We start from the raw sequence: 22,444 nt of genomic DNA, 5'->3' as shown, positions 1-22,444 counted from the left end.
CCTGCAGTGTTGAAAGTGCCAGCGTCGCCAAACAGACGCTCGGAGGAGGCAGGGGGGCGTGGCTGCTGCTCCTGCTGCTGCTGCTATGAATCTGCTGAACACCAAGTTCAAAATCAAGTGTTTTGTGAAGGGTGAAATATTTTTTAACTCCTGGCATTGTGTGGTCATGGGATCACCAGCCACACGTGCATCAGTTTAACTTTTCTACTGAAACTAACCAGTTAACGGACATGTTCTGGTTCTGTTGGACAGGGATATTTGAGCTTACACCTCTTTACGATTCAACATTAGGAGACATAACATGCTTGAGCATGTCATTATGTTGTTTTGGTAACTTTTGTTATTGCCAGCGGAGGAAAGTAACTATGTGCATTTACTCGAGTACATAAGTGCCATTTAAAGGTATTTGTACTTTACTTAAACATTTCCATTTGATGCTACTTTATACTTTCACTCCAACACATTTTAGAGGGAAATATTGTACTTTCTACTTCACTACATTTATTTGACAAACATATCCATATGTTTATATTTATAAAAACAAATATACATATGTATTTGTCTAATTTTAAATAAACTCTGAATATTGCAACATCTTCCACTCATTAATGTGTTTTCCTTGTTCCTGGTTGAATGTTTGAGCTTCACTGTCCAGCACTGTTGAAAGACATATTTGGGCCCTTTACTTAAGTAAAAGTACCAATACATCAATGTAAAAATACTCCATTCCAAATAAAAGTCTGCATGAAAAATTCTAAAATTACGCATGAGCAGCAAAATGTTGTTGAAGTATAAAAGTAATAGTACTGTTTTGATCCCTCTGAATGATTATTATATTTACAATATTAGATTATCAATCCTTATAGCATCAGTGTTTAAGCACCATGTCACTGATGTAGCTGCTGCAGGTGGAACTATTTTTAAACACTTTATATATAAACAAGGGCAGCAGATACATTTGAGAGATGTACTTTCATTGAAGTTGGATTTTTCTCTGACTTTTACTTGTCAATACAAGTAAAGTATTTCTACATTCCTGTATTGATGCTTTTTCTCGAGTTTAGTACTTGGAACACCTCTTCCTGGCTATTGGTTCAAGAAAGTAGTTGAGCTGCCAGTTTTGGGAGGCTGTAAGGTGCCTGCGCTCACATCCACCACCCCGAACAAGTGTTGTGTTTCGGAGTAGATGGTAAATTACACTATTATTTTGATGGTTAAGTGAATGAGATGGGCAACAAGGAACCCACGAGCTCTTCCATTGTTTTAATAAAGAGATTGAAATATCACATTCACGCCAAACATATATATTTTTTTATATCTATATTTCCAACCTCCACAATATAAAACAGTGACTCACTCCATCAGCCTCAGCTTCACCAATCACAGCGCTCTGTGGAACTTGATCATCATTATTGTCACCTGTGTCGGAAACTTCTGGAAAAACAAATCATCGACTTTGTCACCGTTTATCGTCTGTTTTCATGTTTCCATACTGATTGAAGTCACTGTTATCAGACCACAGTCAGTTATTTTGCTTTGAAACATGCTGTTAAATACAGGACCCGTGGTAAGCAACGCTACTTTTCAGATTTTGGTAGGCTATATATATATATATATATATATATATAAATATATATATATATAGGGTTTAGCAATTGCATCGTCTGTATGTGGAGTAGCCTCACAAATGCTGTCCTGAAAACCCTGTTTCTGTTTGGTTAGAGGTCGTTAATTCGGAGCCTCGGGCTATTTGTTTAGCATGACTCCTAATTCAATTAATTCAGAAGTTATTAAACCAAGTCTGGCACGAAAAAAAATAATTACGCCGTTCAGGTCTTTCGTTTTTTGTCCCTGAAGTCTGCCCAGAAATATTGCATTCACTTTGCCTTTTAATTTTCTTTCTCGCTTTTAAATAGAGTAAACGGCACAGTGAGGTTTCCGATATCAAATGTATTATTAGAGTGGACCTCTACAGGGCTGATTTGTACCCGTAATGAGAAGTGACACTGTGTTTAGAAAGTGCTCTGAGTTACACAGAGCTGTGACTCTTACAGTCTCCGGCTCTCGGGGCAAACCTAAAACAGGGCACATGTTTAAATGGAGTTTGGTTTGTGGCTCATGAAGAAGCATGCACTCGGTAGTTGTGGCGGATCACAAGCACCTTCTGACTTAAGAGTTTTTGTGAACAACTGCAGGCCAAGCTCTACTTGTCCATAATTGATGATGTGATTGACAGTATGAGGGAGGTCTTCATGGCTGAAGGGCTTGAAGACCGCGTCCTGGACGATTTAAGACATGTGAGTTGTATTTTACATAACCTCGTTTCATATATTTTTGAAACGGACATATATAATGCATATCTTGACTGGAGTTGTCAGTCGCAGCAAAGTTTTGGAGCAAGTGTGCACCACACCAGGAAGACGTGCTGCTGTGTCTTCTGCTGTGCAGCTTTGGGAGTCAAAGATGATGCAGTCAAAAGCAATGGAGGACTTCAGGAAAAACATCAACTCATCCAACTTTGTGCTCCAGCTCCCTGCTGGCTGCAGTCATATAGATCAAGAGCTCACAGGTAACCCAGTGCAGCTGGAAGCTTAACTGTTTACCAGCTAATCTGACATCTTCAGTTTTTGAGTTATTAAATGCGGATGGTCAAAATTATTCAAGGTAGTTGTGTTTCTTTAAACTTAGCCTGAAGTTACAGCTTTAATTTAGACATGATTTGTTATGAACATGTACACGAACAATTTTTTTTTTTTTTTTTTTTTTTTTTTTGAAGTAATTCAGAAAGAAGGAAGTTCTTTTTTTTTTTTTTTTTTTTTTTAATTTATTTAAATTTTTTTTTTTTTTTTTAACATCACCTCTTTTGCTCTGATTTCTGCTCTCAGCCTCAGTAGTGATCCCTGCAGGTCAGACTATCCACAGCTTCCCAGTCAAGGCAAGTGTCATCGAAGTTTACAGCACCTCCACGTAGCTCTTTACACTGGAGGACACCAAGCAAATAATAGCCATGATAACTTCTTTCTTGCATACTTTCGTATTGTGGAATTTAAACATAATATTTATAAAAACTACTTTAATCTAGAGACTTTGTGAATGTATGCTATTTCAACTTCCCTATTTTAAATTTTACGTTGCATATTTTGGGATTGGGAATTCATTTTGGTCAAATTCTGATCTAAAAGTAAAGGTCAATCCCAAAAAAATCCAGTTGCTGTAATTGAAGTTGTAAATTTCAGACACCAAATTCAAGAGGAAGACACTTGGGTCTCTAACTAACCTATCTGATCAAATACATAACATTTTTATCAGCCCAGATGTTTAAAGTTTATTTTAATTATTTTTAGTGTCTAAATTTAAGCAATTGTCGAAAGAAATTACAGAATTTTTTTCCTTGAATTTAAAAATTGGTGGCGTAAATCAAATTGGAGCCGCTTGCTTGGATATAGTTCATTCTTATCAGTTTTTGAAATCTAGTTTAGTTTAAAATTGCAGCACTGACCTAAATTTAAACCACATCATTTCAGCGAGATGGATGAAGAGAAAAAAAAGCTTCTAAGCATATAAATTCAGTAGCTTTTAAATTTCAGCAATACCAGTTGTTAATTATCACAATGAAGTGTGGAGGTTTCTTTAGGAGTCAAATTTTGATGGTGATTTATTTGCCTCAATCATCACCAAATATGTTTGACACGGCAGCTCAAAGTGACACCTGCTGGTTGACGCGTACATTTACTGTAGGCCAGTATCACATTGGAATTGCATTGCAGTTTTGCTATCAGACAATAATCACAGGGTTTAGTTAATAAACCTGAATTTTGTAGAAGATTATTGTGTGTAATTTCTATGCGATAAACTAAATCCTATTTTCCTTTACACATAATCTTTCATCGCAGAACAATTCAGAGGCTCTTGCTACTTTTTCCCTTCGTGCTGGGTTAGCGTACCCTGTGCAGATACCAGCGGGAGTCACTCTACAAACAGCCTCTGGTACGCACTGACTTGGACTCTTCACGGCTTCATATCTGTTTTTATTCGTGGGCTTTAGACTGTCAGGCAGATAAAACCTTTCACTCTTCTGTTTCATCTCACGCAGGTCAACTTTACAAGGTCAATGTTCCTGTTGTGGTTACTCAGGCTCCGGCAGGTCAACAGCTGCTCACCCAACCCGCACAAAGAGTCACTGAATGGAGGGAAGCTCAGCCGGCAGCGCTCCCACCAAATCCTGTTCTTCCTCCTGAGGCAGAATCCTGCCCCGTTTCAGCCTCCTCCGTCACACAGCCAAAGGCCACTTTACCCCCCCGTCAGGAGGGCAGCCTTCCCCGGCACTCTCCAGTGGCAGAACATCCACAATCTGAATCTGTCAACCTCAGTATGAACGCCTCACCGTGCTCTCAGTTATTAGACTTCCAGATCAGCACCGAGGAGATGCAGACGGCACAGACCAAAGACATCGGTGACATCCTGAAAGAAGTGATCGAGGAGGAGAGAGAGAAAGCGGAGAAGGCGAGGAATCTGGCACCTGTGAAGGTTCTCGAGGTAACTTCAAGATAATTCTCCCTCCATCAGTAAATACCAGTAAAATACTTTGGACATTGAGGTGTTTTGATCAATAAATGGTTCCACATTTTGGGAAATATACTAAATGATCTGTATGCTGGAGAAGGCAGCCGGTTAGCTGAGACTGGAAACGGGGCGATGCAGCTCTCCGAACGACTGTAGAGTTCAATCTGACCTGCACAAAGTTAACAAAATCTGCTCTCCACCCCATCTACAGCTCACATGTTTTTTTTGTTTTTGTTTTATTATCTTGAGGTTTTACGAGAGGTTCTAATGAGACATTGTTTTTTTTGTTTTTTTTTATTTTTTTTATCATATGAGGTGTAGAATCCAGCATGTTTGGAGCTTCATCCATATTCAGGGTTAAAACAAGAAATGTGTCTCTGCATCAATATTGACCACATTGTTTTTAACCTCACGAGTCCCCAACTGTAGAAGTTGGAGTGCCATGTTTATTAATCTAAAATAATTTCCATTAGTTCCCATCAATTATAAAATCTGATTCATGCGTCATGTTCATCAAAGTTTCTCAACAGGAATTGCGTTCAAATATCAAATGCCTGAGTGCTTTATAACAGACTGCTGTTTAGGACAATTTAGGTGTTCAATATATTGAATTATTGAATGACTAGTCGTTCTACTGTTTACTTTAATTTCTCTGAGCTGGAGCATGACATAACTGTGAAGTTTGTTCTTGCACTTCCTGCTCAGCTGGACCTAGACCACACGTACAGCGAACTGTCAGACATTGTCCAGCTGGATGGTCCTGCTGACAACTCTGACCTCGAGGAGGGAGTTCCCATAGAGGAGAATGAATATCTGGGCATTATCAATGCAGAAGCCATAAAGGCCCTGCAGGAAGGAAATGGAAGCAGTGACAGCAGCGGCATCTCGTCCAGCAGCGACAGCGAGGCAGCAGATGAACTGGCTAACGTGGAGGAAGAGGTGAGAGAGAGAATAACTTGAACAGCCCCATATTGTATAAATTCAACTTCCCTTTGCTTTTTACATACCAAAGAGGGTGTGGGTGCAAGATCAACCCTGCCAGAGTGTCCAAACGATTAGTAAACTCATTAATGCACACAGCCCTAATCCGGTATTTCTGACCCGCTCAGCGTGCCGTTTGTACTCCCGTGACGTTCTGACGTCATATCGTCACGGGAGTCCAAAACTATGGCTGAATAACTGCGCCCTCCTCGCCTCCCCCTCCTCCTCCTCCTCCTCCCACGCACGGCCGAGCAGCCGAACTCCGCCAGAGGGGAAAAGCTTTTCTCCGAAACACCGCCGTCATTTAGTCGGAGCGTGACGCTCTGCTCGGCTCATTTCAGCGCCGACTTCTCCCTGAATCTGGCTCAATATCATGACGGTGTTGCACAGAGGTCACGGATTCAGGACACTTTGCTTGGACCAACTCCAATCACCAACCCGTAAGTTAACTACCAATATGTTTGATGTACGGTTGCGGCTACAGTGTAGCATGATTGTAAACTGCAGTGTTTGTTGGCATTGAAATAATAATAATAATAATAATAATAATAAAAACCGATCACAAACGTGTTGTTACAAACAAAACTTAGCGTTGTAACGATAGGAGACCAAACTTCATCTTGAGCTAGATCTTAACAGGACAAGTTAATGTAGTGCCACACTTGTGGTTTGATGAAGCTGGTGAACTAAAAACAAACGTGCTGCAGTTTATCGGACTCTGTTTGTACAGCTGTTCGTATCCGTGTCAGAACACGTGTCTGTAACTTTGAACAACAAAAGACACGGAGCCTAAAGAGTGACAGACACATTAACAATGTCTCAGGCAGGTGCAGAGTCACAGCCATGTTTATACTGTACAGTTGCTTTTATCACTGGCTGTCAAAGAGATTTAAGTTATCTTACTGGATTGGCGTTATTTGGTCGGTAGCAGGAGCTGCAAATAAAGTACAAAGGATACAGTATAATTCATTTTAGCAGTACTTGCGACACCACTAGAAAGGCTATTTTTTTTTGTAATCGTTTGATTTGTGTTGTCAGAATTAAATATTTATTTATCCCTATATTGAACCATTCTAGATAAGTGTAATGAAATAATAGAGAAAATAAATGTATGCTGGGAGGATTTTGCTATCTGCTTTTATGACTTGGGAATTTCTGTATCAGTTACAATCACCGTTACGTGGTCCTTGACCTTATTTTGTATTTTTTAAGGTACATCACAGCAGTTTGTCCCCTTCAAACATGTGGACACCCAAACTGAGCCCACCCCCCACCCCCCCCCCCAAGTCTGGCTGCAGTTGACACACAGCTTTGCATTGGGACACTAAGACAACATGTGAAAAGCCAAGGTGAATAATAATGCCATTTTGAGTAAGTAAATGACACACAAATACACCTCTGCAGTTAATAGGAGCACTTCTGTTTCAGCTAGCAGCCACTAAGTAAAACATGGCTTGTCATTTCATCTCCCATCATGGTCACTGAGTTTTATTCAAAGGCAGTGAAAATATTCTTTGATTTTTAATTTTTTTTTTTTTTTTTTTAACTTACAGGAGTGGAGTCCCTCTAGTGTCGCCGTTAACACCTTGAGAGTCGAGGTAATCTGAAACTCATCTGGCCATCATGTGAGTCTTTCAGGTCACAATAGTCATGTATGAATAGGTTTTAGGTCCAGTATCATTTGCATAGCACTTCTATTGACCATGATCTAGAGGACTGAAAATCTTCAGACATACTCCTGTACTGATTTAACGTCATTAAAAGCTTTTTATTTATATTTTTACTTTACTAGTCACACAAGAAAGTCGGCCCCTGAAACTGTGGAATTTGGCTCCAGCACTATTTCCAGGACGACTGGCCAATCACCCATCATATCCACGTCCATCAAGGATTCCAGACTTGAAATATCAGAGGAGGAGGAAGACATTTGTGTTGCAATTCCTGATCCTCATGACCCCACATACAACCCGGAGGAGTCCGTGACTGTTGTCACGGTCATCACAGCTTTTGTGTGTTTGAAATATACTATTTGTCTTGCATTACATACAGGTATTTGCAGAAAATAGCAAATACTATGCTGATTGTCAAAATACACTTGGATCCAAATACATTAAACTCCTTGTTTTTGTTTCTTTTTAGGAGGTTGTACTTGTGGGGGTGAAAATTACAGCAGATGTTTTTTTCTTCTTTTGTCAGAGCTCCAAGGATGAAAAAAGAACCAATGTTCTGTATATAGGAAAGATGTGTTGACACCATATTGACCACGTAATAAATTGTCTGCTATTGATTGAAATATCTCAATTGGTTTTACATTTGATAATATTAATTTAACATTATTTCAAACTAGTGGTGAGATTTGTATTCCATAATCATTTTTCAAAGGTAAATGGTATTTCCAAGTTCAGTAAGTCTACCTCTGGTGTCTCCTGGCAGTATTAATCCTCCCTTTCAGTGAGCATCCTTCCACACTTGCCACACAAGCACTTTTTGGAGATAAAGTAACTTTAGAAAGATATGGTATGCAAACATATCGTTATAAGCAAGTACATTAGGGAGGTGTAAGTTACATAGCTCCAAAGTTCAAGACATACAAAAACTGCTATTACAACTCTCGTCGTTACAAAATAAATAGGTAGGCCACAAGCTAGTCCACCGATGGTATTGATACCAGCACATGGCATTACTGTTACATTACTTGTAAATTGTTACTAATAACACAACGTGGAAGTAGAAAGCTTAACCATTATATCACCATTGGGTAAAAAGTATTACTATAGTATGTTCTCCAAAATGGAATGAAAATGTGTATGTCATCCAAAGATTTATAAAGAAGTCGTCGGAACTGACAAAAACTTCATAGTATATGCATGTTGTCCAAAATGTCTTCGAATTTTTTTTTGGTATAGCATGTGGTCAAAAATGGCCCAAACAATTACCATAATATAGTGCGTTGTCAAAAATGTCATAAAATATGTCGTACTATAGTATGTCGTCCAAAATATCGTAGGAATGTCATGAAAATGTCAGGGCTTTGCATGTTCTCCAAAATGTTATACTAAAATATGTTGTTTAAAATGTCATAAAATGTCATACTATAGTATGTCGTTGAAAATGTATAAAAAATGTCATTCAAGAGTATGTCGTCAAAATTGTCATTAAAAAGTCATGGTATACTATGTGATCGGAAATGTCATAAAAATGTCTGTGGTCCAAAATATGAAAAAAAAGAATAATATAATGTGTTCTCCAAAATGTCATTAAAACATCACACTATAGTACGTCATCCAAAAGGTCAAAAGAATGTCTTTGTAACACCGACTAAAAACAGCATGTTCTCAGAAGTGCTCCACTCAGAGGCTTTGGAGAGGTGATGTAAAATGGCATGTAACGGTTTTTGACATTGAAAACCACAAAAATATCTTCATGGGGATGTCAGGACTATACATAAAGCACCAGATATGTTACAATAATGGGACCTTTAATATTACACTCGGCAAAAAGATACAAGCATTTGTTTTTGCCCACATTTTTGATGAGTTGAAATAAAAGATCTGAGATTTCTTGTGTGAACACAGGTTTATTTCTCTCAAATTTCATTCAAAACATTTGTTAAAATCCATGTTCGTGAGCACATCACTTTAAAAGGCCACTGTAAAATGTGAAGTTTTACGTTTTGTTTTTTTCACTTTACAGTATTGGGTTCAGTTACACATTTGGCTGCAGATGTTATTTTTTGTTTTTCCGAGTCATGTTTTTTTTTTCTAACTACTAAGAAAAAAATATCTCCGTATGGAAACTGCAGCTGATTTGTGCCTCTTTTCCTACAAATTATATTTATAAATAAAGTTTATATTTTTTTGATATCATGTTTTAAAAAAAACCTGTTTCCCACAATGCTCTTTCTGTTGATCAGGACCCTCTGAATTCAGGTGATGATGTGATGGAGCAGGACATCCCGGATCTCTTTGACACTGACAATGTAATTGTTTGCCAGTATGACAAAGTAAGAGCATTTTGTCTCTCATTTGCCTCCTAACGAAGCCCCCAGTGCTGAATGTTAACCATTAATATTGTTTTATTTGTCCGTATGACAGATTCACCGCAGTAAGAACCGCTGGAAGTTTCACCTGAAAGATGGCGTGATGTGTTACGGTGGGAGGGACTACGTTTTCTCTAAGGCTGTTGGGGAAGCCGAGTGGTAATGAGCTGTAGTCCTCCTGAAAAGATCAGATAATCACATTGGAAAAGGAAACAATGATTTAAAAGGGAAAGGCAATCAGTAAATGCAGACCTCTAGGTGGTGTAATTTGGATCACAGGGCAGGCAGTTAAGACACCACTGTGCAAAATTACTGATACTTTATTTTTCATTACGCAATTATTAGAGCAATACTGCAAGTCATTTATGATGTTACAGACAGTTACTCGAAGCGTTGCTTGTGAATCCAGTTTCCTGAGACAAACAGCATCGATTTATGTTGTATTTTTCTGAAAATAGTTTTCTTCATTGGTAGAGCAAAACATGATTTGACCTGGAATATATTTTCTTCAATCATGAACCTGATTCTTTAAAGGATATCTAACGTGCTGTTTGATTTTCAAACATTGTAATGTCTTGCCTTTAATCATGCTTTAAATACACTGAACTACACTGTTGTGCTGCGTTCAATGAACCACTTTTTCTGTGCAAACACAAACAAAGCCTTTGAGACCTACTTGTATTATTAGTTTATATAATCAATTTATTTGACTACAGAAACCAAACCATTCCTAGTCACATACTGTATATAATTTATTGGGAACTGAAGTAGCCAAATATGTGCATTCCAGGTATTTTTTTCTTCCTTCCAGTAGTTTTCTTCATAATTTAGTTTTATTTAATCGCAGCACTTTCCAACCCTGTCCAATTTCAAATTGCCAATTTTCACACACAGCCTCCTCCTCAGTGAATACTTTTGGATTATTTCTTTTAATTTTTACAAATCAAAGTTTTAGTGGAATAATTTGCTCCAAACCACATTTGGTGAGTCAAACTGTGCCAATATTTAAAGCTGAAATAACTTGGCATCATTTTACATGTTTCCACTGATGGAAGTCCACTGTCATCGGACCGAAGTTATTTTTTCTTGAAACATGCTGTCTAACACAGGCCCAGTGGTAAGCAACACCAATTTTCAGATTTTTGCTTCATATAGATTTAGAAAAAAACGTGTGTGTGTACATGTCTGTATATCTTTGAAGTAGCCTAAGAAAGACTCTCCTAAAAACAACCATTTCTATTCAGTTAGAAGAGCTGTTTATTCTGAGCCTCAGGTAATTAGTTTGTCATGACTCAGAGCAGTTTAATTCAATTACAATTTGTAACGCAAATTCTCAGACAAACATTGATTCTGAAGGAGTGGAATGTGCACATTAGCACGCAGTGCACTTGATAGCAGTGGTTCCCAGCCCTGGAGTTGGGACACCTACAACAGGTTACAAATTCAATCTGAGGGGACAAATGACTGTAAACAGGATATGAAATCAGGACAAAAAAAAAAAAATCTACTGCACAAAATTATTCTTTTCTTGAAAATTACTGAATAGTTTAAACATATTTTAAATCAAAACAAAAATGTAACTCATTACAACTGTTACAACAAAAGCAACCAACTATTTGGGGGGATCACAAGAAGACATTGCTTTGTTTTTAAGAGATCACGAGGGAGGAGACTGATGCTTTAGCATTAATTAACAGTGTGCAGTTAAAGGGAACAACAACAAAAAAAAAACTGGAGGATGTTCTCCGGAAGTAAGAATAGAAATGGAGGATTGACATGGTAATCTTGATATATTCTGGGCTCGACTGTTGTTGTTAAATGGGGAAAGATTTAAAAAAAAAAGATTTTAGAATAAATAAGAGAGAATACTTTTATTTTTAAAATTAAATGTCTAATTGTGAAAATCCAGGACATTTTAAACAGCAGTAATGTTTCTTTAAACTGTAGGCTGCAGGTTTAGCTGAGGTATTGTGGCTGATCTGGCATGTCTGCAGTCTTTAGGAGTTTAAACGTGTCCTGAGTAAAACGAACCAAAAGGTGGCACTAAAACTCATCTCTGATGAGCTAAAACAAACGCCTTCATTTCATCACATTTAACTTAAAATCTCAGTCTCATTAGGACAAAATACTAAATGTCTCTTATTGTAACAGCATCTTACAAAGGTGCTGCTTCATATAGCTTGTTCTTGATCATGAGTGATATGCTTTAGAGTAGCTCTGTAAACAAACTGGCCTGTTTTATTTCTCCTCCATCCATCTGCTTCTTTGTACCACAGTACCTGTGCAGATGTGGAGCCTGCAGCACCTGTTGTCTTCACTTTGAGGTCTAATGAAATTCTCAGTTTGCAAACTAAACTAGATCAAATCCGATCTGCTGCCTGCCACGCACAAGACTGACAATCTCTTCACCCTGACCTAAATTTTGAAGAAATTCTACTTTTTTTTTTTTTTTTTTTTTATCAAGACAGCTGATGCTGCCTTTAAATTCATGATAAAACTTTGTTTGCTGATGGTCATGTGGTTCCCTTGTTTAGAAAGCATCCCCTCATCTTAATGTGATAGGCATAAAAGCTAAAGGAGTGGGGTTTTCTTTTGGTCAGGTGTGATGCCAGAGTCTGAGACCTGCAGAAGTCGGCGCTGGCGTGGCAGCAGCCGCAGCCGCAGCGACTCAGCAGCGACCACACGTCCTTCCTGAAGGCCCGCGTGAAGATGGTGTACAAGAACGGGTTGCAGAGGGAGTTGATGGGATAGAAGAGGACGAGCAGGATCTTCGAGTGAGACACGGTTATGAGGGGCAGACCGAGGGCTGCGGAGATGGCGAAGAAGGAGATCGGTGCCATGCATACAAAGTCCGTGAAAATGAGCACAGCCATGCGTTTGGCGAGCTTTGTGTCTCCGTGACGAGTGGAGTGCTCTGGGTTTTGAACACTGAGATAGAGGCATATGTAGCAGCAACAGACCACCAGGAAAGCAACGACATTGAGAATGAGCACAGCCACTACGTACACCTGAGACCCCGGTGTGTCGATGTCCATGGGCAGACAGATGCTCACTTTGCTGTAACTGCTGACCCCCACAAAAGGCAGCAGGGCAACCAGCAGAGAGAAGCCCCAGCCGGCCCCCATCATGGCCGTCACATGGTGCATCCGCAGCCTCTTGTTGACATGCATGGCATTGGTGATAGTGTGCCAGCGTTCGAGGCTGATCACAGTCAGCGTGTATACCGAAAGCTCGCTGGCAAACACTGTTAAAAAGCCTGCTATGCCACATCCAGGCCCTGTCTGCCAGTCGGTGGCGTGGTTGTAGTATTCGTGACGGGAGTGGTAGTCCATGCAGGCAATCAGCATCAGATAGAGCCCCATACACAGGTCGGCAAAGGCCAGGTTACACATGAGAAACCTGGAGATGTTTAGCTTGTGGTGGCTAATCAGCAGGACGATCAGGACAACCAGGTTACCGATCACAGCGAAAACTGTGATTATCCAGGTGAGACAGCGCAGGAAGGGAAAGCCCAGCAGGTCCTCGCAAGGGTTAAAAGCATCTGGCTTTGGTGTGCACTTGACGAAGGGGTTGTTCAGACAATCGAATTCCAGGTCTGGATACTGAAAGTTGATGTCGTTAATAAGATTCATGTCATCTGTAGTGGGCGCTCTGAAAAACACACAAATAACCCCAGACAAATAAAGAGGTACATAATGTGTTTACAGTACGGTGTGGAAATTATAAGGGGGAGGGATCATATTTTTGGGAGAGCAGTGTTAGACTATGCCAGAGAAGAGATGACATCAGAATCATCTGGAAGCAAACAAGATCAAGTTTAGAGAAACAGCTCAGAGATCATTAGAGTGAAGTTAAGTGCACCGTGACAGCTGGCGGAGACGTTTAGCAAACAGACTGCATCACTTCAACCTGTTGTCACTCCCAGGGCTTCAAATACTGACGCTTTATCAAAGAGTAGTGTCTCCGATAGACGCACATTTTGGCCATCTAGGGGTTTGAAAAAGATGTTGGTCTGGTTTAAACGTGGCATTGGATTGGTTAAGACACCAGAGCTACTTGGCTAGGGTTAGGAAATATATGGTTTGGGTTCAAATAATTACTTTTACTTACAATACTTAAAAATAAAAAAAATAAAAATTACTTTTGCTTTGTCATGGACCTGAACATCTGTCGCCAGGTGAAAGTCCTGGGTTTGTTTAATCCAACCACCTCTAACTTTCTCCTTACACACACTTCTCCACTCTTTGTACTTGTGTACTTGTCAAAAGACCTCCTTCGACCCGGCTCGTCACTGTGCATAAGACTTACTGTATGGCACCTTGCGCGTATCTCCCTGACGCTAACTGGTTTGACAAAACCGTATTACTAAATGGCCCGTGGGAATGAAAACAGGCTCGTCATTTTGACACATTTTCAATGATTTTGCTAATTGTACTCCTTTTATATGGCTGCTATATTTTTTGTATTATTATTGTATTACTATTTTCCAATTATCTGTAAATTAGAGTACGCCATCACAATTTCTTTCTGCCAGTGCAACAGTTAATCAGTTTTGAGATAATCATGGAGGGTGTTGGATCTTTTCCACCTGCATGATTATTTTGGTACGGTCCTTAAGGAGGAAGTAAAGTTACTTACATTTCTGTTTTGCTGAGATCACAAAACTTGGTGAAGTTCTTTAAGCCACTTTCCCTTTCAATAAAGAAAAAAAGAAGAGAAAAGGTTAGACCATGCAACATGTCAATAAACTCCACTGCTAATTACCAACCTACCGATGATCCGTATTCATTGAACAGCTTTGTTTTTTTTATGCAGATGTGAAAGGATTTTTTTTCCCCGTTGCAACCGGTTACCTTTGTTTCCGACGCCACGCGTGGAAGGCGCAGCAGTGGCTGGAGTACGTCAGGTCGGCCGTCTGCAGCTCGGCCAGGCCTTCCAGAGGCGGGAGGCTCTTCAGAGCAAAAGTAGAGCTGGCGTTCAGGAATTTCACCTGCCTCAACCCTTTAGGCGGGAGGAAGCTCAGAGCTGTGGAGGAAATATCCCTGAATCACACACGCAGGAACGTAGACACGTTTCAGTGACGACTGGTAAAATGATCAAGATACAGTGTTTTAAGGAGCTGGACGAACACATTCCACAAGAAGAGCTTTGGTCTGACAGTGTGTTGTTCGTGGTGCTGTTTCTGACAAATACTCTCAGGTGTTCATTGACTTCTAGTGACTGAGGCAGCAAGCCCCAATTTACGTTGTTTTCATATTTATGAAACCAATAAGTGATTCACGCTGTCTTTCTAAAAAAAAAAGATGCACTTTATGATAAAACAGACCTTGTAAATACTGACTGAAAACATTTTTATTTCAAACAAAACAACATTCAGGGTCTACCTGTAGCCTGACATTCATGCCATTTAAAGAAAAAATACCCAACTGGACCTCGCAAATGCAAACAGAAGACCTTAAGCATTTCCTGTGTAACAGTGAATGCCATAAACACTAATTCATAAGCAAGATAAGAAGTTTCACGTCTACCACACAGCAATCTGAGACCTTGTGACCTTGTGTGTGCGACAGACTGAGCCATTTGCTCACTAATCAGTATTCAGCAGTCCCGCCAGCCTTGTTGGTTTGTTTACACAGACAGGCTGTCACCACCCAAATGTTTATACAATAAAATAATAAACATTGTTATGAATATTAATCTTGCTTCATGACCCAGTTAAACTATAATCGCCTTAATGCTGGTGGTTGAACAAATTAATTTTGAACTTCAAGTTTTTTATGCTTCTTTATACTTCACTACATTCCATTACAGGTGTATTTTTGTAGATTAAACTGCCAACAATGTACAAAGTCCTTCAAATTAGCCCTATGTTGGCGAACTGCAATAACAAACATGACACATTCATCCCTAATAACCTGTCATCTCTCTGGCTAAAAAAAATAAATCAAATAGGATGATGAGTAATGCAACTTTTGATAGTTTAAAAGTTGGCTGCTGTGGCTGAAAACGATGGGCGTTAATCAAAACAGCTGTGGGGTGCAACCAAAAGCACGAGCTGAAAGACACATTTAAATTGTGCCGAGCTGCATGAACTGCAGGTGATAATTCTCCGTGCGTTTGTGATGTTGTAGCCATGTGATCCAGAGTCGGGATGACTATACGAGGGTGGATCAATAAGTTCTGAGGCTGCTCCTGTTGCACGAGAACGGAGAAAAGCTTTGTGACGTGCTCGGAGCACAGATGAGCTGCAGCCTTTGTGAGTAAGTGTTACAAATTTTGTTGCTTGATCATCATCAGTTCCTGAATTCCACGAGTTTTCGTGAGAGCTGGTCTGACGCATCTGAGATTTCTCTGTGGACACGAGCAAAGAGCGCACATCGAATTTTGATTCAAACTCTGGAAATCGGCAACAGAGACCCTGAAGATACTTCAGGAAGGCTACGGCAGTGAAGCAATGAGCCTGGAGACGTGTTCTTGGTGACATTCGCATTTCTGAGGGTCATAAACGTCAAAACCGAAAGAGGCACATCAGGTCAGTCGCGCGACCAGGTGGGTTTTCTTTGACATTCACAGGGTTGTGCACCGTGAATTAGTCCCGCAGGGTCGGATTGTCAACACCGAGCTTTACTGGTTGTTCTCAGGCGTTGGAGGAAAAACATTCAGTGCAAATGACCTGAACTGTGGCGCGATGGCTCTTGGGTTCTCCAACATGACAACACGTCCTCTCAGCGCATTGAAAATACATCACACACGCAATCATCCCTCTCCGAACACTCCTACTCACCCAATTTGGCTCCCTGCTGCTTCCTTCTGTTGCCCAGTAATTTGTCACAAACGTTGATGTGAGCTCTCTGCTCAAGTTCCTGGTGCGTAAAAGAATCGTAGACGCACCCGGACCACTGCTCATAAAAGTATGTACAACTGAGGTGCTGATTTTGATTAAGCAATAAAACTTGGAGGACTTACTCACAAAGGGTACATCTTCTCTAAGCTCCGTGCACATCGCCATGCTGTGATCTGAACTTACTGATCCACACTATTGATTATCTCAATACATTTTCCACCACTGATTTTTAAGCTCTTCTGAAAAGAAGTCATAATATTTTGCCTTTTGTCATTGATTTCATGAACTTTAATCACTGTGACTTACAGAGAACTTGGACCTGTGGCTCCTTCAAAAGCATCATCTTGAATGTAACCGAGATACCTGTTATCTCTCAAAACTCTGCAAAAGATATGAAAAAACAACTGTTAGTTTTGTACTTAACATTAAAATATGAAGGAACACTGAAGATGACACATGAATGGGCAACAAGGCCCTAAACCATTTTTCATCCACTTTTTAATTTTCTCAATCTGACACTGAGAAAGATAAGCATTATTTTTAGACTGCAGGGTGTCTGTGTGTATCTCGTCCCCATCAACATTTACCATTATGGGGCGAAGCAAGAAAACAACAGGGCATCCAATCTTTGTTTAGTCTTACATAACGTTTGTTTACTGGTACCAATAACCCTTCTTATGATTAGAAAAAGAAAAACCTGAACAATGTACTTAACAGCAACATATTGTATTGCTATGTTGCTGTTGTTAGTCTGAGGGAAATATCATGACAGTCTGAATGAATGCTTACAGTGAGTTGAGCTTGGTTCCATTGAATGCGTGAGATTTTATTTCCTTGAAGCCGTTTCTAACCAGGTTCCTGTCAAGGACACGGTGTTATAAATTTTAGTTTGCTGTCACCCATCACCAAGGTCAGAGAACTGAACATTCAATTTCAAAAGCATATAAAGATGCATCAAGAAACATTCCTGCTATTTTTCTGCTGACAATTTGTTGCTCTCAGCTCTGATAATGTGGCAACAAAAAAGTATTTGGTCCTGTACTTACATGTCAACATACTCCTCTGTGATACCCTGGAAAGAATTGGCAGGAATGATGTCGATTCTCAAGTTGTCTACCATTTCTCTGCATGCAGACAAGATAACATTCACTCGGGCTGTTTGGCTAAATTATGAGGTAATAATGATGAAATGATGTATATTCATAATTTCTTTAAAAGCAGTTTGATGAACTGTGGCACAGTTGTGAGGATTTGTGACGGGGTTGGTGGGATTGTAAAACTGATAAAATACAAGTAACCCCAGATGGCGAATAAACAACTCGGGCTCCACTTTAGACTTCTGACATGAAGACCGTGCAGTTTTGCAACATGCAGAAAGACACTAATCCAGTTCAGAGACACACTATTTTTAAATGGGATTACTTACAGGATAATATTTGGCACCAGCGAAGAGATAGTTGTGAAGTCTGGGAAGTGTATCACGCCTGTGTTGGAGATGCTCCTGTGGGGACGAGTGGCACAGACAGACTAAATGTCAGATCGCAGAGACAGTTCAGGAGACAATTCTGGAAGACATCACAACAACTGAGCCTGTGACCATAATGTTTAAGTTTTCTCACTATACTGCAAGAAAGAGTTCATATTCAGTTGTCACTTTCAAACGTGCTGGTCAGTGATGTTTAAATAGATGAAATATGCCTGTTGAACCAAGTGACTTACAAATATTCCAGCCTGGGCAGGTCAGTGAAGGCACCTTTTTCAATAACCCTCAGACTGTTGATATTCTGCACTGAACTGCAGGAATAAAATGAGACAGCATATCAGTAATTACAATATTGTTGTCAGTGGCTGTCAACAAACAAACAGAGAAAAAATAAACCATTCAGACATCAGCCGCTCTGAAAGTCATGGATTAAATACGCCGCTTTGTAATTGACAGACTAATCCTGTGCAAATTTAAATGAAATGCAAAACACACAGCAGCTGTTCAGATGAATAATTGTGCTCATCGTGTCTGAATGTGACATGTGGTGGAAGGTAACGTGTCACTTACATTTGCGCCAGGCTGTGGAGGGAGAGGAAGGCATGTCTCTGGATGTGTGTGATGCAGTTGCTCTGGGAGATCTCACTGTGGCATAAAGACACGGCTCCGCATCAATCAACAGATTAACAACAGACTGCAAACAAATGACTCTTAAATGTCGCCAATCGAGCCAAAAAAAGATGGAATCTTAGGAGGCAGACATTAAGTGCATGTTCTGGGTTTCTTTCTTTGTTTTTAATGAACTTCTTCCAGAAATAGGGCAGAGTTGATTGATACTGGGATCCAAACCTTGAGGGAAATATTAAAATACCAACATCATACTTCTAGGCCACGACAGACACATGCTGGACCTCATGTTTGGAAACGCTCCAAACATATATCATGGATGCATCTAGGCCACGAAGATGAAGTGAAGATGTTTAAAAAGGGGGACTAAATGAAGACCATGAGAGACAAACAAAGTCTAAAAGACTTTGTGATTTGTCCTTGAACACTTTGTTTTCTGACGGCTGATTTGCTTTACGAGACGCTCCCCATTTTGTAATCATCATTTTCGACTTCCACTCTACTGTAATCAGCCGACACTTTGCTTGGGAAAACGTCACTCTGCTCCCATTTCAAAATGAGAAATAATTAAACGACTCCATCTGTACTGCATATCCTTTTCTCTTTTATCCCCTCTCCTGATTGCATTATGTTTCATAATTACTGCTTGCAGCTCATAAAAGGCTTTTTCACATGAGGCTGTGATTTTATCATCAATGACAAACCAGAGCTCCTCATGTCATGCTACCTTGACACATGTTTTATGGGCTGAAAACAAAGTGAAGAATCATAGCTTTAGTACTCAAACTTCATGTAAACTTGAATGTATTGTATCACCTGAAACTACAGTATTTTCTGATAGAGACATGTAAGCACTGTAAGTATCTGAGACTGATAAGACTTGTCCCTGAGGAGCAGAGCAAAGTCAAACACACTCAACACAAACAAGCGCAATTTGAAAACTGTTGCATCACAAGCAAACAAATGTTAAATATCAGCTCATCAGACTGTTATTTAAAGGGTGAAACTCATTCACTGAAATAATTCAGGATAATGTTTTAGTTTTGGAAGTATTTAGCTGGAAGCATGCAATAATAATCCCTCGTCAATAGGAAATGAAAAGATATATACAGTCTAGATTAAATATTCCTCTTTGGAAGAAGTGAGTATATCCTTGGCATCTAGCTAGTATAATATTTGAGCAGAAATAACATCTTGTAGGCATTTTGTGTATTTTTTACCCGATTATTGCTCACAGCATCAGTTTTTTTTTGCTGTGATTAAAGTCTGAAAACCCTGTTTGCGTTAGGGTTTGCACAGCCACTCTGAATTCATTGTTGAATCAACGACTGCACCAAGCTCAAACTCTAACACTACCACCATCCTGCTTCACAGCTGGTGTGAGGTTCTTCTCCTGAGAAGCTGTTTGTGGTCTGCACCAAACATGTCTTCTTTTACTGTGGCCAAACAACTCTTTGACTTGTCCAGAACACATTATTTAGAAAGGCCTGGTCTTTGCCTGTATGTTTGTTAGAAAAATGTATCTTTGCCCTGATGTTTTTGTTGCAATGAAAAGGGTATTTTCCTGGAACACTGCCTTTATAGGTTAGATTTGTGTAATCTCAGCTGTAAGAGTAACCAGCAGATTCTGGGATGAAATTTTGTTTATCTTGGAGACTTCTTCTGGCATCAAAAAGTTCTTAGGCTAAATTTGCTGAGGCAGCCAGTCTTGAACAAATTGGCAGCTGTTTAAAATCTAGGCCAGTTTAAAATGATTAGGGCCCAAGCAACCGAGTGGTGTGAAGGCCCTATTCTAATTTTCTTTCTATTTCAAAAAGCTTACCAGACTCATAGGCATCCACAACATTTTTTATCTGAAGGCCTTAAAGAGCTCTTTAGATCTTGGCATGATGACACCACACACTTCAATAGCAAAGAGAACACCAGAACCTATCTGAGGTTTAATTACAGCTAGACAGATTCCCATCACTCCCTACGGAGGTTCTACTGGCATCGAGTCCTGATTTTAATCTTGTAGATTTGAACGTTTAATAGATGTTGGAGTGCATTCACTTAATGATCTTTTTAAAAAAAATTATTATTCATGTAAGATAAAAGTATAAATGTCAACACTTTCTAATTATCAAACTGTTTTACAGAGACAAGGCACAATATTATTATCACATCTGAGGTTGATAAGAATTGATAGGACGATGGGAAATTTGTGCATCATCGTAAAATTATCCATGATTATGTGTTTGTAACGTGATGACACAAGCATGTGAGTGAAACATTTAGATTAGAAGTGACCGAACAGACTGGTTTCTTCCCTCAACACGGAACGCAAAGTAAACTCCACACTGAGACATCAAAGTGAAATTAAATTATGTTGGGAAGTAATGAATAATCATAAACAAATGTTCACCTCATCCACTGCTGCTGCTCATAACCTGGTCAAGATACAAGCAGCTGGTAAATACCTGATGTAACAGTTGAGTCAGAGTTCAACGGGTTGAAACAAAAAATAACATTCAGCTACAGATATCAAAAGGATGAAATATTAAGCATTCTATATATGCTTTTTTTATTTTTTATTTTTTATTTACAAACACTCCCTCTATGGTGCTGTAATAGGCTCCCATATATTTGGACAAACTGTCTGATTCAACACTGCAGTTTTGTTTTCGAACTCAAAATGGACTTTGAATCTTCTACATACAGACACCATGCAGGATTTTTCCTATAGCTGTATATTTTAACTGCATTAGCCAGCCTTTTGTGCTTTATATTACATTTCCTTGCATATATTTGTTTGCACGTATGAAGTGAAATGCATAATTTATCTGGTAATTACTTTGTTTTTTGCTTGTCTGTTTTATCAAGAGTAAAGTTTCTATCACCAGTAGGTTTTCCTAAAAATGTTACACTTTAATGCAGCATTAGTTCACCCATATATGTCTTTATGTGGAAAAAAAACCCAGCATGACTTACATAATTGTAATGTTGATCAGCTCCTTGAAGGCATGAGTGGCAACTTCTTTCAGGGGCAGGTGAGTGAGTCTTCTGTAAGTAAGCACTTATATTCAAACTGCTAGATATAAAAGATCCAAAAATGTCTCTTTAAATTATCTGTCAAAATCACATTTATTTTAAAGCCTGGACCAAAAATCCTTGGAGAAATATAAGTGTGACAGAATCAGGAAAATACTGAGAATAAGTTAGTGAGGGGTCAGACATAATAAATCTAACAGAAAAAAAAAAAAGTTCTTCCACAAGGGCACTTGTAGGTTCAGGGTACAACAGCACAGATTCTACAGGAGGATTACAGTGACTTTAGCCTGGACTTCTGTCAACACTACAGCAGAGAGTTGGGATACTTACAGTCGAAGCACGGATGCTGCTGCTGTCCGTGAGGCCAGCTGAGTGTCCCTGCTGCACTGAAACGTGTCGGCGGTGCAACGGCAGATGGCTGGACAGGTATAAGCCCAGCAGGAGCGCACATTCAGGACACCGGACAGCGCAACCAGCAGCCAGACCGCCCGGGGAGCCATGTGTGACACCGGGATTCAAAAGAAAATGTAAACTGTGCTGCGTCTTCTCAAAGTTGAGGATATAAACACCACTCTGGGGAAATATGTCTGTTTATCATGCCAGGCCGAAGGAGGGGGTAAATAAAAGGCTAAATGATGCGCGCTCTGAGTTTCAGGCTCTACTGCTGCCTTCAGGTGCCGTCGTAAATGCGAGGATGATCTCAGGCTGGAGGAACGAAGTGAAGCAGGCGGCATTTTCTTTGACAGCTGAGCAGCTGAGATGTAACGTTCAGTGGGAGGAGATCAAAAAAGCTCTGTCAAATGCTGCTGTTAGAAGTGATGTGGTGAAGTCATGCTGTCACTCAGGTCTGATTAACCCGCTTTCAAGAGAAGAAAGT

At 39.7% G+C, this 22,444-nt stretch overlaps 2 protein-coding genes and 1 long non-coding RNA gene across 3 annotated transcripts; 2 read left to right on the top strand and 1 right to left on the bottom strand.

Moving 5' to 3' along the window:
* Positions 1-1,543: 1,543 nt before the first annotated feature.
* gtf2a1l (general transcription factor IIA, 1-like) lies at positions 1,544-9,746 on the top strand. The gene is made up of 9 exons (XM_069144116.1): positions 1,544-1,567; positions 2,196-2,297; positions 2,449-2,569; positions 2,886-2,935; positions 3,894-3,987; positions 4,094-4,536; positions 5,269-5,502; positions 9,458-9,547; positions 9,639-9,746. The coding sequence occupies exons 1-9, from the start codon at positions 1,544-1,546 to the stop codon at positions 9,744-9,746; spliced, it is 1,266 nt and encodes a 421-aa protein (XP_069000217.1).
* On the top strand, positions 5,856-9,099 carry LOC138195472 (uncharacterized). The gene is made up of 4 exons (XR_011178015.1): positions 5,856-5,984; positions 6,757-6,893; positions 7,098-7,169; positions 7,337-9,099. It is a non-coding gene; the product is annotated as an uncharacterized lncRNA (long non-coding RNA).
* A 2,350-nt stretch (positions 9,747-12,096) lies between the features above and the next one.
* Positions 12,097-22,070, bottom strand: LOC138195470 (lutropin-choriogonadotropic hormone receptor-like). Its single transcript, XM_069144933.1, has 11 exons — positions 21,898-22,070; positions 21,508-21,579; positions 18,481-18,555; positions 18,147-18,221; positions 17,854-17,928; positions 17,474-17,551; positions 17,217-17,285; positions 16,734-16,808; positions 14,437-14,625; positions 14,222-14,275; positions 12,097-13,234 (listed from the first exon to the last, which is right to left on the bottom strand). The coding sequence occupies exons 1-11, from the start codon at positions 22,065-22,067 to the stop codon at positions 12,097-12,099; spliced, it is 2,070 nt and encodes a 689-aa protein (XP_069001034.1). The 5' UTR covers positions 22,068-22,070.
* Between the last annotated feature and the right edge of the window lie 374 nt (positions 22,071-22,444).

The sequence above is a fragment of the Embiotoca jacksoni genome, unplaced genomic scaffold, assembly GCF_022577435.1.
Source record: "Embiotoca jacksoni isolate LCO1_2020_lvr unplaced genomic scaffold, fEmbJac1.0.p SCAF_12, whole genome shotgun sequence".
NCBI classification, from domain to species: domain Eukaryota; kingdom Metazoa; phylum Chordata; class Actinopteri; family Embiotocidae; genus Embiotoca; species Embiotoca jacksoni.
This window is presented reverse-complemented; position numbering and strand designations above follow the sequence as displayed.

What these genes read in the sequence shown, in the direction of transcription:
- gtf2a1l (XM_069144116.1), top strand. Translation starts at nt 1,544, where the DNA reads ATGCTGTTAAATACAGGACCCGTG. An exon ending in TGTTAAATACAGGACCCGTG is followed by an intron (nt 1,568 to 2,195) that starts GTAAGCAACGCT and finishes GAACAACTGCAG; the next exon opens with GCCAAGCTCTACTTGTCCAT. An exon ending in TCCTGGACGATTTAAGACAT is followed by an intron (nt 2,298 to 2,448) that starts GTGAGTTGTATT and finishes TCTGCTGTGCAG; the next exon opens with CTTTGGGAGTCAAAGATGAT.
- LOC138195470 (XM_069144933.1), bottom strand. Translation starts at nt 22,067, where the DNA reads ATGGCTCCCCGGGCGGTCTGGCTGCTGGTTGCGCTGTCCGGTGTCCTG. An exon ending in CTCCACAGCCTGGCGCAAAT is followed by an intron (nt 18,222 to 18,480) that starts GTAAGTGACACG and finishes TTATTCCTGCAG; the next exon opens with TTCAGTGCAGAATATCAACA. An exon ending in CTGGTGCCAAATATTATCCT is followed by an intron (nt 17,552 to 17,853) that starts GTAAGTAATCCC and finishes GTCTGCATGCAG; the next exon opens with AGAAATGGTAGACAACTTGA.